General features: G+C 43.3%; 1 protein-coding gene across 1 annotated transcript; it reads right to left on the minus strand.

The window, feature by feature from the left end:
* Positions 1-2,026: 2,026 nt before the first annotated feature.
* Positions 2,027-7,222, minus strand: dact2 (dishevelled-binding antagonist of beta-catenin 2). Its single transcript, XM_072436946.1, has 4 exons — positions 6,915-7,222; positions 4,911-5,043; positions 4,093-4,368; positions 2,027-3,922 (listed from the first exon to the last, which is right to left on the minus strand). Exons 1-4 carry the CDS (start codon positions 7,191-7,193, stop codon positions 2,037-2,039), a joined length of 2,574 nt encoding a protein of 857 aa, XP_072293047.1. The 5' UTR covers positions 7,194-7,222; the 3' UTR covers positions 2,027-2,036.
* Between the last annotated feature and the right edge of the window lie 8,081 nt (positions 7,223-15,303).

Below are 15,303 nucleotides of genomic sequence, written 5' to 3' on the forward strand. Positions count from 1 at the left end.
ACAGGGGGAAAACTACATGAATGCATTTATGAACGTAGGATTGGGTAATTCCGCTTTAATGTGTCATGCAAATACAAAAAGACACTGGACACGTTGTAAATAAATGTAACTGTAAAAAACAACTAATTGCAGAGCTATTTTAGTCTATAATTACGTTAGTACTTCCTCTGCTGTTGCTATGATGACCGAATTAGCATGAAACATCAAAGCCCAAATGTAGGAAGCGCTTACATCTTCCTCACCTTTATAATCTTCTTAGATGTAACTTTCACATGGCGCATGATGAGAGTTACAGTCGCTTCCTTCAGTTCCGATCGTGTCCTTTTCCTCACCCCTTCATTGGAGGAATTTTAATGGAAAAGATACCGAGGCAGATTTTGGAAATGAGATTATTTGGCGACTTTGCACAGCTGCCCACTGTCTAAGCTCCTCTTGACAGGTCTGCAGTGAGGAACCTTTTATCATCTGTCAGTCCCAATTTAATCCTACGTGTCCCAGGCTCCTGCACCCCAGCTGCTTTTAGACTTCAGCTCTGCTCCGGGAAACTTGAGAGTCTCTCTTAAGCCCCCCCATCATTTAAAACAGCAAAAGGCCTATATCTACCATACTTTAAATGTCTTTGGTTTTCATATCTTGATTCGTAGTTGAAATTTATTTGCAACTTTTTTTCTATGTGTTTTGGCCAGATTTCAGTATATTTTACTTTCGACTGACATGTTTTGTTTAATAGTCTTAGAGCACTTTAAGGCTGATTTTCCAGAACACAAGAAACTGCATTAGCTCTGTAAGAATCGTTTGCACTTCTTTAGACTTTATTATGTTGCCCCTTCTTAAAAAAAGACCCATAAACAGTCAAAATATACTTCAAAAATCACAAATTAGGCTGCTGTTAAGTGTAAAGCATCTAAAAGGTGCTGGATTATTACTATTGCCATTTATCAATTGAGTGGACGTAGCACAGTTGCCATAGCAATATATAAATATAATCAAAAAAATTGTTCTCCTCAACTGTAAAGCTTTATCGTGTATCGAAAGCAATGTTTTATTATTATTGCGTAAAAGGGTCAAAAGATATAAATTTCAGATTAAACGTTAGCGTCATTAGCACGGTGCTAATGATGCTAATGTTTAATCTGAAACGTATATCTTTTGCTAATAGCACCTTTGCTTTATAGAAATGAACAATTCCAAACTAAATATCATATCTTTTGAATGGTGAAAAGTCATAATTGAGAACAGGAAGCTGAAACGAATGAATGGAGTTTTAAATAAACAAAGCTAAATGAATCTAAATGAACTTAGAAAAAACAAGTATTCTTGAGTAGCTGTTTGTTTTCTGCAGTGAATGTTGTCGAGTGTGACTGTGAATTTTAGTACTTGGATGTTTGCGTGGACGTCTGATAAGCTTCTCCCTCTAATTAAACATTGCTGTCTGGGTTGATAATTGAAGAAGTAACTAACAGCCCAGGAAACTAGATAAGGAGTCGTTAAATAAAAGCTATTTGAGCCAAACTGTTTTGCCTCACTCAGACTTTTCAGCAAAGTGGGGGGTTTTCAAAGCAAGTCCCCGGAGTGCAGTGCAATTTGGCTCCTAATACCAGAGATCGACCCGGGATAACAGCCATTTTAATTAGGTTTCCTGCTAACATATGGGTATATGTAGACAATAAGGCGTTTTCATGTATATTAAACCTGTTTATTTCGTAGCACAACCGTTATAAATCAAAGCAAATGAGTAATAAAGATAAACATTTGGAAATAACAAAAGTACTGATCATATTCGACACATTGAAATCAAACGCAACCAAACGCGATGATACATAATTAGGATAGACATGTCATTAATACATGGTGTGCGGTTTCAATTCAAACCCTATCAACATATTCATAACAGTGCAGCGATAACGTACAATTTGACCCAGGGTTCTACGGGATTACTGGAGGCATTTAAATAAAAACAGATGATTGCTTTCTGAAGTCTGAAGTCACAGCTGTGTGTGTCCCATTGCAGTGCTTTTTTGGCCCGTGGAGCAGCGTTACACCAGGGTCATGACCTTCAGAGAGGCCGGCTGAAACCTCCGGATCTTTTTCTTTAAAGCTCGGGACGCTTTGATTCGGCAGGCGGAAGGAACGGCGCGGGATGGCGGCTGCTGCTGCTGCTGCTGTTGTTGTTGTCGTTGCTGCTGCACAGGGACTCCTGCGACTGTCGGCCCCGTAGAAACATTAGCCCAAACCATTCCTCCATCTCCGTGCAGGAAATCGCCTTCTTCATCGAAAGACAAGCTGCTGTCAGAGTCTGAAAGTGACTGATAGCTTTGACTGGACTCGCTATCGCCGAATCGATTCGTGGTGTGATCGCTCATTTCTCCGTCGCTGCTGGCTGCGATGGTCGAGTGGAAAAGAGACGCGCACTCGGCCGAATATTCTGACTCGCAGCGCGGGGGGTACCTACTGCTCGTCACGTGGTATGGGGCGGCGGGGTATCGGGCGTTCAGACTTTGGTGGAAGGAATTCGCAGACATGGATGTTGGGAAATGGCGCTGCGGCTGTTGCATCCACTGTCCCGCCCTGGAACTCGCGCTCCGAACCATGTGCATGTTCGGGACGGCGCCCTCTCTCGACCTCTGGCGGTAAGACATTTGCGCCTGGTATACATCAAGCTGTCTATCTCCCTGTCGCTTCTTCCTCTGATCAACCTCGTACTCCATATTTTGGGGTTTGCGGTGGGTTTTGCCGAGCTTGCCGACAGCTGCGTTGGCCTGCGGTTTCGCTTGGATCTTCTGCGTGTACATAAATCCTGGACTACAGTGACTGGAGTCTGACCCCGAACCCCGTCTATGCTCGTCTGAAAAATAAACAGGCGACTTTTGCATAGCTTTCCCCTTTGAAGACTTCTTCGGCTCAGATTTGCCACTGCTTGAATCCTTTGACTTTTCCCCAGAGGAGTAGCTGTGCTTTCTCGGCTTCTCCACATTCTTCTTCTTGAGCTTGACATTTTTGGTTTTACGATCCGCTTGTCGCACCTTGACTCTTTGGGAGCCAGCTGGGACGAATTGAGCGTGGACAAACTGCGGAGAGCTGCTGCTATGCGGGATCTCGAAACTGTGCCCCTCTTCCGTGCTAGAACTTTGGGACGGCACTGACCTTTTGCCTTTACAATCATGTCTTGGTTCGGTGTTATCGCTGCTTCTATAATCCAAAGGGCTTCGGGACAAACTTGAATACTGTACGGGGAATTTGTTGGCTCTTTTAAGGGTGGAGGTGGTGACTTCGTCTGAGCTGTACTCGCGGGCGTCAGCTGGGAAGGACAGGCGGTGTGAAACCTCGTGGGTTCTCAGCAACTGTTTGTACTGGTTTGTGTTATCAGCTGCCTCCTGAGTGGGGCAGTGCCTCTTTTGGTCGTTATCCTGCGCTGGGACAACGTTTGTGGTCTGCGGAGCTGTCGGGGCGGGAGGCGGAGGCGGGGCAAGTGGCGGTAGGGCTGACACCTCCTTCTGGAACACCTCAGGAAATACCGTTGCCACTTGGGACGGCTTCCTGTGTGAGTGTTGGGACGAGAGCGTGTCCGTGCCAGATTCAAAGCTGAGTTTACTGAAGCTTCGCTGAAGGATTTTGTCAATGTAGCCCAACGTTTTAGAGTCATAATCGGTTGGACGTTGGAGTGAGTTTGCGAGGGGCAATTGTCCTTCCAAAAATCCATTATTTGTCATTTCGTGATTTGGGGAAAAGATGGGACTCTGTAGAGCGACTGCGTGCAGCGGGCTTGGATACTGGTACACTTCCACTCCCGTACGAGACACAAGATTGCTGTGAAATTTTGAGTCTTTTGGAGAAAGGCGAACATTTTGGTTTGCGATGGGCTTGCTCGCATCCACTGGTTTGTTGTAGCTCTGCATTTGCCCCATCATCCTGTCCAGATCACCTACAACAAACAGGCACAGGCACAGCAAGTCAATTTCTATTACTCAAGTGGATGACACCCAGTTTAAATAATAACCGTGTTCCAAAATACAGGCCGAGTTGCTTGGTTACAACAACTGCAGGATTTACATTAGCACGCAAAGCTTAACAGATACATAGAAGGATAATTACCTGTTGACACTGGTCTTGGGCGGGCCTTTTCCGTGTTGGCACGGATCCGACTGCTGCCCAAATGTAAGCCACCTTTCGTGCGCGGCGCACAGTGTTGGGCCGTGCTCTCGTCGGCCGAGCGCCTACGGGACACCTCGGCATGGTTTTGCGGATCGGCGTGAGAACTCGGAGGGCTCGTGGGTAAGGTGGCCTGGGGGGACGACATGCACGCGCTGTACACCGACGTGCATGAGTTGGAGAGAGATCCGGAGCCGCCGTCGCTGAGCTCATAGAAACCTGCAGACAAAATGGGAGATGAGTGATTAGATGAGATATGGCTTTTATAATGTGATGGTTGGCTGGTTATGATGCATTACTCATCATTAAGTAAAGACATGTGGTTTGTAGTGTGGTTTCAGATGACATCATGACTTGCTATTGGTGTGCGGTGTTTACTTGAAAGGGGGAAAAGTATAATGACTATTGTAAATATATAGATTTTGTATTGGATAAGAATTTGTACATTTGTAAGTTGTCCTTTAGTGCATCTCTTTTTCCATCTTTGATAGATAATAACTGGGGAGGTTCAGGTGACATCACAACAGTATAAAATGTATAATTTTTTAAAAAAAATCTTCCTGGACGTGCAGATTTGCAGATGCATTCGATTGATATAGCACTTTTTAGACACTTTTTAGAGACATGAAGACTCATCATATTAAAAATCTGTTTCATCACTTGTAGATATGATCTTCCTTTTCGATAAATACATTTAAAACACAAGTACAGGTAGAATCAATGCACTGTCCTCCACATGGGTTTGTGAGAGCGACCCATACCTGAACTTGGACGACTGTCTGTCTCCTGCTGATCCGTGGACACTTTGTTCACATCCAGCTTGAGCTCATTTATCTGCTGGTCCAGCTGCTGCAAGTGACTCTTCAGCCCCACATCCTGCTTTCGAAGGCGAGACTGTAAAACAAAACAAAAAAACAACCTCTTTACCTCCAAGCCCAATAAATACTTCCTTTTTCATGCAACAGGAAGCTCAATGAAAATGTATATTAGCAACTTTTTTATTAGGGGTCTATTGAAATGATGCTTTTAATGTATAGTGATCTGAAAAACAAAGCCGTCCCAGCTGTGGCTACTGATTAACCCCAGCAGGACACGAGGAGTTCGGGATAGGGGTTGGTTGGTGGTTGGTGGGTAACTCATTGCTCCCCCACAGCGAGGGCCGGGTCATTGTGTAAACGCCTCGGGAGGAGAGACCCTGGGGGTTGGGACATAAGACTCTGCGGTTTGCACTGCGACTCAGGCAATGCGCACACGGTTACGGTTACAGTGGACACGCCAAAGAACGTACTGACCTCCAAATATAACCTCTGATTGAGAACAGTGAAATGGCTCAAGTCACAGCTCATTCCACTGAAATGCAAAACAGTAATGTAATTTTATTTATATTTTGGGGTGTTTAGCATGCTGTCGCTTACTTATATTCAAATTGTTACAAGTGCAAAGCAAAATAAAGATTAATTCTGACAACTGGACAAAAGAGTGAATATGTTTAACCCCTCATGAAAGAAGCTTCTTAAATAAATAAAGAATAAATTCTGAAATAACTTGGATGAGTGGCAAAACATATTCACTCTCAAAACTTCTCAAAATTTTGTTTCACTTTGGAATTTATTTATTGACTGAGGGAGTATTTATTGAAATGCTACAGCCTCTTGTCAATATTCCATAAATAGTCCAAATAAATAGTTCAATCCTTATCATGCCATAGCAGGTGTTGATAAATGTCCTTTTTTGCGTGTCAAATTTGGCCCACAATGTCATGCTCGAACACAGTCTGCTTCTTAAACCCTCAAAACACAATTACACCACCTAATAATGAGTATGTGCTCAACTTTCCACTGCACTCTAAGCGCACCTTAATCCTAAAGCTATAGACTGTACCAGGAAAAAAGTAAGTCACGGAAAACCCTGCGTTCTCCCGGGAGGCAATGTAACTCATTGCACGCACACATCCCGTAGTAAACAGTTCCCACAATGCGCTCTCTTCCTATTTCTTAGAGGTTAATGATTGCGGATAACCCCCTGCAGACCGCAAGGACGCACGCAACGAGGACGCGCGCGCACACACACCTCAAAGCCTCCCCGGTCCTGCAGTGAACCTTGATTTATGACACTATATCCCGTTTCCTACCCCCAGCTGAGGGCATTAAAGTGTGTGCCTGCTAATAATTGAAGCGACTGCACATGAGAATCAGCTGACTTGTAACAATAACGCAGGTTTTTTTTTTTTGAATTGCTGCAGATATTTTGGTTATAATTGTGCGATGCCGTGCGTAAAAGTCACGCACGACCTTATCACCAGCTGTTCAAGGGAGTTTAAAATAAAAGATTCAAGGATGCAAGGCAAGAAACGAGCATGATGCACTGCTGTGTGTAAATAAATGGTCACAAATGTAGCTTATACTTTTAAATGTCCCGAAGCGTGCCAAATCGTGCGTAAAAGCACCGTACATGTAGGGTAAAATTAAATAATAGGCACATTGCAGCAGCTGAACAAGGGAATTGACAAATAAGATTCAAGTTAAAGATATGTCAACAACACAAGTGACACTTTTGTAGCCTTTATAAATCTGTTTAATCCCAGTGAGTTTAAAGCGTGTGTTGTCGTGCGTAAAAAGTATAGTATGAAATTGATCCAGGAGGACATTACGACGCATCAAATCCAAAAGTAAAACCATGTAACAATCATTAACATAAATATTTAGCATTGAACAAAAGCAGAACCGTGTAACAATTGTATCTGTGCAGCGCGGTGCGTGTCTTACCAGTTGCTGCTTGAGCGCAGTGAGCGTCGCCTCCAGCCGCTGCTCCTCGGCCCCCGGGAGCCGCGGGTCCTCGGGGCCGCGGCGGCGCACGGAGGTGACCGGCTCCTCTCGGTCCGCGCGCAGGGCCCAGCTCACCATGTCGCCGTGCCTGTCCCGGAGCAGATGGAGCTCCTGCAGCCCGGCCAGAGCCGCGTGCAGCCGCTCCCCGACCCTGGTGCGGTCCACGCCGGACTGTCCCGCGGCCGTCATCCCCGCGCTGGAGCCCTTTCTGCTCAACATGTCGCGTGCATATCCAGAGAGAAGGAGCAGAGAAAAGCCCGTACAGTCCCGTGTGTCTCGGCTTGTTTGGTTTTTGAACTACCTGTTAGAATAAACGTTGCGCCTGGTAGACACATTGGAGCTCCGCCCAGTCCCAAAGCGGCCTCGCCTCTGATTGGCCGGCGTCGCTGTCCTAATGAACATCTGGTGTTATTAATCCTTCCCATTCACGTCCCCGCGCGCGGCGCAGCCCGGACTCGCACTGCAGCTCGAGCATCATCTGCATAAAGCCCGGGTCTGGATGGACATGGAACCTCCCGATTTCCACCACATTGTCACGTTCATGCGCGGCAGATAAACAGAACACGTTTTAACCTGTGCAAGTGTCTGTCACTGGAGGAAAAACACCACAGAAACACTACAGGTTGTGATGAAAACTTTGGCTCAATAGACACATGTCAATTTGCTTTCCCTAAATTGTGGTTTAATGCTCATTAAATTCACGTCCTGAAGCTGAAGAGCCTGTTTAGGTCTAACGCAATCTAATAGTAGTTACCCCAAGGGGGTTAAGTGGTGAGATAGGTGAATGGCGCCCTCCTGTGGATATAGGCCCATATTATCAGGCCTACAGTGTTTATTTAATTATTTAGTTAGTTAGTTAAACCTGGTTATGATGTATCATCCTTTTTATTTTAAGTGTTCCGTATTAAACTAATTCAAACGTCTTTGAACGAGCCTTTAGGGATCATCTTGGGATATCATCTTTTGTGTCTGAAAAAGCTCATGAGTTGGAAAGGTTTAAATACACCAATTATGTACCTCCACTTAAAATATGAATTTAAAAAAATAATAATAATTATATATATATATATATATATATATATATATATATATATATATACATTTATTTAAAAAAAAAAATAGATATACATATGTATATGGTAACATCTGGAAAAAGGAACACGAGAAACTAGAGAAATACCAAGGAGAGGAGCTGGAGAAGGCCTGGAGCGTGAAGGTATCGGTGGGGCCCGTAGTGATCGAAGCACTTGGAGCAGTGACCCCCAAACTGGAGGAATGGCTTGGGCAGATCCATGGAAGGACGTTGGACGTTTTATATATATATATATATATATATATATATTAGAACTGTTTGGTTGAATGTAAGTTAATTGTTCATAATAATGTTGGATGTTCATCACAACAACAACAACATCAACAACAACAACAACAACAACAACAACAACAACAACAACAACAACAACATATATATATTATAGATCAGATTGTCGATAGTTGAACCTCGGATTCAGGAGGAGCAGAGTGGTTTTCGTCCCGGTCGTGGAACACTGGACCAGCTCTATACTCTCCATCGGGTGCTTGAGGGTTCATGGGAGTTTGCCCGACCAGTCCACATGTGCTTTGTGGATCTGGAGAAGGCGTTCGACCGTGTCCCTCGGGGTGTCCTTTGGGGGGTGCTCCGGGAGTACGGGGTCCGAGGCCCTTTGCTCAGGGCTGTCCGGTCCCTGTATGACCGGACCAGGAGCTGTGTTCGCATTGCCGGCAGTAAGTCAGACCTGTTCCCAGTGCATGTTGGACTCCGCCAGGGCTGCCCTTTGTCACCGGTTCTGTTCATAATTTTTATGGACAGACTTTCTAGGCGCAGTCAGGGGTCGGAGGGTGTCCGGTTTGGGGACCACAGGATTCCATCTCTGCTGTTTGCAGACGATGTTGTCCTGATGGCTCCATCAAACCCGGACCTGCAAAATGCACTGGGACGGTTTGCAGCCGAGTGTGAAGCGGCTGGGATGAGAATCAGCACCTCCAAATCCGAGGCCATGGTTCTCGACCGGAAAAAGGTGGCTTGCCCTCTTCAGGTGGGTGGGGAGTCCTTGCCCCAAGTGGAGGAGTTCAAGTATCTCGGGGTCTTGTTCACGAGTGAGGGAAGGATGGAGCGTGAGCTCGACAGGCGGATCGGTGCAGCGGCTGCAGTGATGCAGTCGCTGCATCGGACCGTTGTGGTAAAGAGGGAGCTGAGCCGAAAGGCAAAGCTCTCTATTTACCGGTCGGTCTACGTTCCTACCCTCACCTATGGTCATGAGCTTTGGGTAGTGACCGAAAGAACAAGATCACGGATACAAGCGGTCGAAATGAGTTTCCTCCGCCGTGTGGCTGGGCGCTCCCTTAGAGATAAGGTGAGGAGCTCGGCCACACGGGGGGAGCTCAGAGTAGAGTCGCTGCTCCTCCACGTCGAGAGGAGCCAGCTGAGGTGGCTCGGGCATCTGTTCCGGATGCCTCCTGGGCGCCTCCCTCAGGAGGTGTTTCAGGCATGTCCCACCGGGAAGAGGCCCCGGGGAAGACCCAGGACACGCTGGAGAGACTATGTCTCTCGGCTGGCCTGGGAACGCCTCGGGATCCCCCCGGAAGAGTTGGAGGAAGTGTCTGGGGAGTGGGAAGTCTGGGAGTCCCTGCTCAGACTGCTGCCCCCGCGACCCGGCCCCGGATAAAGCGGAAGAAGATGGATGGATTGAGATCAGATTGTATCACTCAATTCTCATCCAAATTATCTTTTAGAATCTTTGAACATTTCCATTTTCAACTTCTGGACATGTTTTTCCAAATCTGCAAAGAACCTGAAACTACAAAATATAAAGCTCGTGAATATTGTGAAGCCTTTTGAGTAACAGCCAGTGTTAAGCCCTGTCAAGTTCTTAAGGTGTATTTTTTCGCAAATGGTTAAAGAGCAAATAGTCTTTAAACATAGCAACACTGCAGTGCTGTTCTGATCCAAAACCATTTGCTTTTCTGCTGAAGGAGAAATGTACACCTCCACTTGAACTGTTGTTATCCCGACAAGTTTTCACTGACGATAATCTGATAAGAGAGGAGTCCTGGAGAGTGATTTAGGGTCTTTGAGATAAAGTTCAGAGAGTCAGTGTGAAGCTGATGGGAGATGCTCTGAACTGATCAAATACCACACACACAGAGGGGGTCCTCCTCCCCAGGCACAAACACCCAAAGATCCAAGATAAGACACGGGCGCAACTTAATCTGAGGTCCACTACCACACGACTTATTTAATACAGAAAGTATGAATTCATAGTGTTGTCGTTTTAGAATGTAAGTGTTTAGTCCGGACACTAGAGGGCGCTGTCACACAGAAGAATCTCTTGGTAGTTGCAAAACATTGACTTCTCTTGAGATGTATTAATACTTTTAATGTAACGTTACATCTAAGTTATTATTTGATGAAACATTTTATTTCAATAAACAGAAAATCACAGAAAATATGATGCTTTATGACAAGAAAGAACAAGATCGCGGATACAAGCGGTCGGAATGAGTTTCCTCCGCCGTGTGGCTGGGCGCTCCCTTAGAGATAGGGTGAGGAGCTCGGCCACACAGGGGGAGCTCGGAGTAGAGCCGCTGCTCCTCCACGTGGAGAGGAGCCAGCTGAGGTGGCTCGGGCATCTGTTCCGGATGCCTCCTGGGCGCCTCCCTCGGGAGGTGTTTCAGGCATGTCCCACTGAGAAGAGGCCCTGGTGAAGACCCTGGACACGCTGGAGAGACTATGTCTCTCGGCTGGCCTGGGAACGCCTCGGGATCCCCCCGGAGGAGTTGGAGGAAGTGTCTGGGGAGAAGGAACTCTGGTAGTCCCTGGTTAGACTGTTGCCCCCGCGACCCGGCCCCGGATAAAGCGGAAGAAGATGGATGGATGGATGATGCTTTATTTTTGAATATCGCAGGTCGCATGATTGAAATTCTAAACCAGTTATTTCTGAAAATGTTTGTATAGAGATCTGGATACAAATAATAAGATGGGATATTTTGTTGGACGAGGACATTATGTTAATTGCAACTATTCAAATAGCAATTTAAGGTTATATTATTAACGTTTTTTGCATGCCTTCATCAACTATTTCTTATTGTTTAAAACTTTTTGTTCCCACTGTTCCCACCATCTTTGTATGAAACTGGACTTTTAACTCATCGTGAGGCGCATCTCTCCCACTCTCTGGCGCCCCCTCATGGAAGTCACACGGTTCTGAACAGATGCATAAAACATCCTTCATCCCTCTTCTCCCAGTATAAACTTCTTTGATCAAATGTTTCTTACTGTAACACAATTTCTTTACCTAATCAGGCCCAATGCAGGCGGGCAACTGTTCTTCTGATGATTGGAAACAGATTTAAGTCACGTCTTTATCTCATTCTCACTTTGTAGATCATCAGATGCTCATGCTGTGGTAAAAGTAAGAGTATTGTCACAGACCCAGCGCTCAGGGGGTTAGCGTCATGTGTTTGGGACGTCCTGCCACAGAGCTGCTTTGTGAGGCCTGGATGTCCCTCATGGCCTTCAAAGCGCTTCCTCCACAGTGACATCAGCGGCTTTTATCAGAGCATTTCTGTTACAACTGCTTCAAATACAGCATCAGATTCATCAACAGTTTAGACATGACGTGCCCAAGCTTCATGCTCATAAATAAACATTCTCCTTCTTGTATGACTTTCTGATCATTCTTTTTTGCACGTGTCCCATTTCTTAAAAGTTTTAGGACAAGAGCAAACCAAATTTAGATTAGTGTTTGTTGCAGCCACTTAAACATTTCATTTTACATCATTTCTCTTTAGCTTTTGATTGAAATTCACTGACTTTATAGTGGGTGTTTACTATTTTCTTATGTCTTTTCCTTTTAGAACTCAAAATTTGTCCTCCTTTGGGTTCGTCCTTGTTGTGGTTATATTATGTTTTATATATTGTATTTGTTACTTGCCAAATATTGCCTAATTTACTGATTTAAACATGGACTATGTAATTTTCTTCTAGCTTCTGGGACGTTTCATACCGTCTGGAAGGCAGTAGGACATCAAACGTACCTACCTTGCATTTATTTGTATTTACAGTGTTTTTATTGCTCTAAATAAAACCTGTATTCTGCTTGTTTCTACGCTAAATTCATCACCGAAAGCAAATATATTCCCCTACCAGAAAAGTAACAAAGTGCACCTTTAATTCAACTTGTGTTGCAGGATGATTTACATAAAACCAACCATGAAAAGTCTTTACACTTTGATTTTATTCTTATATTAGAGCTATTAGAACTAAAAGGCTTCTGCACTTGTATCTGCAACGTTGCCTCCGCTTTCTTTCCCTTGACCTGCACAGTTAAGTGAATAAAAGCCTTAAATGCGTTGAAACATGTCTGGGTGGAACTGCTGGCTCAATAATGGACCCTAATCACGTTCGCATTTACAAGACAAAAACAGAGGGACAAATGAGACGACGCTTCTTGCTGCTAGTGTTAAGTTAATGAGTCAATTAGTTTGTAGGTGATAATGAACCACAACTATCACTCCAAACAAACGCAATTAAGATCAGTTATGTTGATGTTGTGATCTAGAATGCCTTTTATTTATTGCCTTTTTTTTGGTGCCCATTTGTTACCCCTTTACTGCCATCTAGTGGAAGAGAGTGACCAAACATGCATTAATAACGTTATTACACACAGTATTTCTTTTTTATATTTAGACATTAATTCAATTTATTGGCATTTAGGACTAGAAAAAAGCCCAAAAACGATGGCTAATTGATTGAACTGTGCATATTCTGAGAAAACATGCGTGTGTTGGCGTCACGCGGTTGACTGGCAGTGATTCCCAAATACATGTTTTGATACAATGGAGGTTTTTTAATCAGTGGAAAAGATATGCGCCTCGCCACTCCGCACGGCTTACTCTAGAAACCATTTGTCACTGTTGTTTCCATTGACGATGATTGTTGATAACAGAAGCAACAGCACGCCAGCTCCTACCTGCTCAGGACCAGCCTTTCATTGTGTCTACGGACGGCTCATGACTTCAGAGAGCAAACATCTGATATCAAAGACAGAGGAATAAGATGTTCAAAAGGGTTTGGATTCCAGCGCAAGCATTTCCAGGATGGGAGTGTTATTTTGTCATGTTTCACTCAGTTTTGTTGTTGCTTGTCAAGAGATTTCCCCTTATTCTTTGACCTGAACACGTACAGAACGTGCTCATTTCTGTCATGAAGTGTATTTAAACAACTACTCCTTATTTACTCTTTATTAAGCATGAACACAGACTTAATTCACAATGAACAAAGAGTTTATTAAGAATGATTCAGGCTTTGTAACTTGGCTTTAGGATATTAGGCGTTAGGCCGGGATCATTCTTAATAGAGTATTTGTTCATGATGAATTCAATCTTTGTCTGTGCTTTATTAAAAATGTAGATATTAAAAAGTGTTACGTTACATTTTGCTGTACCATTTAATTCATGAAAGGTTAAAAAACGTGCACAATGTAACTTTTCTGGGAGAGAGTCTGCTTGTGAGTTATTCCTTTGCCCGGAATGTTCTGAGGTATGGCATTAAACTTGAGACAAGCTGAAGATGCCACCACACGCTTACGTTACAAGTCAGATCTGTGGGGAGGCGAGCCTGGCATTTCTACTGAGGTACAGTGACTTACTTAATTGTGACACTGAACGCAAGGATCAAAAATATTACATCTAACAACATTTTTGTTCATTTGATTTGCAATAAAAATAGCAGAAAGACACACCTAAGTAGTCATAGAAGTTGTATTGTACCACAAGAAAATACAAGTTTTCTCCAAAGAAAAGGTACATGCAAGTAATAATATATTGATAAAGTTGATATAGTAATTATCGTAAGAAGTAAGTCATTATGTTCCCCTCAAACATATTTATAAGATGTTGAGGTTGATTGCTTCTTGAAAAGTCTAAAACATTTCTGGTGGAGGATCTGCTGTACCTACTTGAATGTTCTGCAGTATGGCGTTAATCTATCTCCATGGAGACCAGCAGGCGGTGACATGCACTAGTCAGAGTTACAAGATAGTTCTGTGGAGAGGCGAGCCCACATTCAGACTTTTTAGAGCTTATTTTTTTACAAGTGAACTGTTCTTAACAATTGAATATGAATATCTTAAAATCTGGATATTACATTTAATAAATCTACTTTTAGTATCACATCTGGTCTTTATCTGCAACAACCCGTAAAGTAACCGAACACTACAATATATATTTTGTCATCTAAGAACACACTCAATAAATATGAGCTACAGTTTGATTATTTTGGACAAAGTGTCTAAATTAGCATCCAAAAATCATATCTGCTTTGCCTTTTCAACTCTAAACCAGGGTTTTACAAGGTAACCAGGTCTGAAGCAGCCAAGAAGATAAATCAAGGAAAATATTTAATTGTTGTGATAAAAATGACAAACTGGCTTCATATTCAAACTGTTAAACAAAACTGAGGATTAAAAAAACTGCTAAAGTAAGTAATTAATAGTAGGAATCTTATATTTTTAATAGTGAAAAAGTTAAAACCACATGATACTGAAACTATTAGCCTAATAATAAGTCACAACAATTCTTGTATTTATTGTTTCTTCTTTTTGTGTCACTGTTAAAGGTTAAGGAACACCAAAGACACAAACCACTCTTCAAACATATAATACAAGAATAAATAAATATATAGCAGTAATACAAGACTTTCCTCACCATTTTTGTCTTCAGAATTCTAAGTTTTTCTTAAATATTTCATTTATTTATAGTGAACAATTAAGGTTTTGACACCTTTGACATGCACTAAGAGCCTTCTCACGTTTGCACATTCATCTCATCAAAGTTGGGACTAAACCAGGTCTAAAGTCAATACTATGGTGCATTCACACTTGCCCAGTTTGGTCCTATTTTAGGTCTGTTCTAGTCAGGTATAAGTCCAAATGTGCAAGTGTGAATGCACCGAAAACCTGGACTAAACTACCACTAGAACAGGACTAAACCAAGTCTACATCAGGACTAAAACAGGCTCAATTCAGGACCATATTAATACATAAATAAATAGTGCACCCTTATATAAGACAAACAAATCCTAGTTTATATGAATAGTAAGTGATAGTTAACGATTAGTTTGACTCAGAATACTGTTCCACACTCTGAGCCTGTTGCTTGTCTCTTGTCACATTCTGACCCCCTGACCTCCCTGGAGCCATGAGAGAGCGCTTTATGTGGCCCGCTCGCAAAATTATCTCCTCATCAAACTTTATTTGAGCCGAGCAAATTTGTGTTTATCCAGCGAGTG

Source organism: Eucyclogobius newberryi, unplaced genomic scaffold (genome assembly GCF_026437365.1).
Source record: "Eucyclogobius newberryi isolate DKJ021-1_F unplaced genomic scaffold, fEucNew1.0.hap1 SCAF_8, whole genome shotgun sequence".
NCBI lineage: Eukaryota > Metazoa > Chordata > Actinopteri > Gobiiformes > Gobiidae > Eucyclogobius > Eucyclogobius newberryi.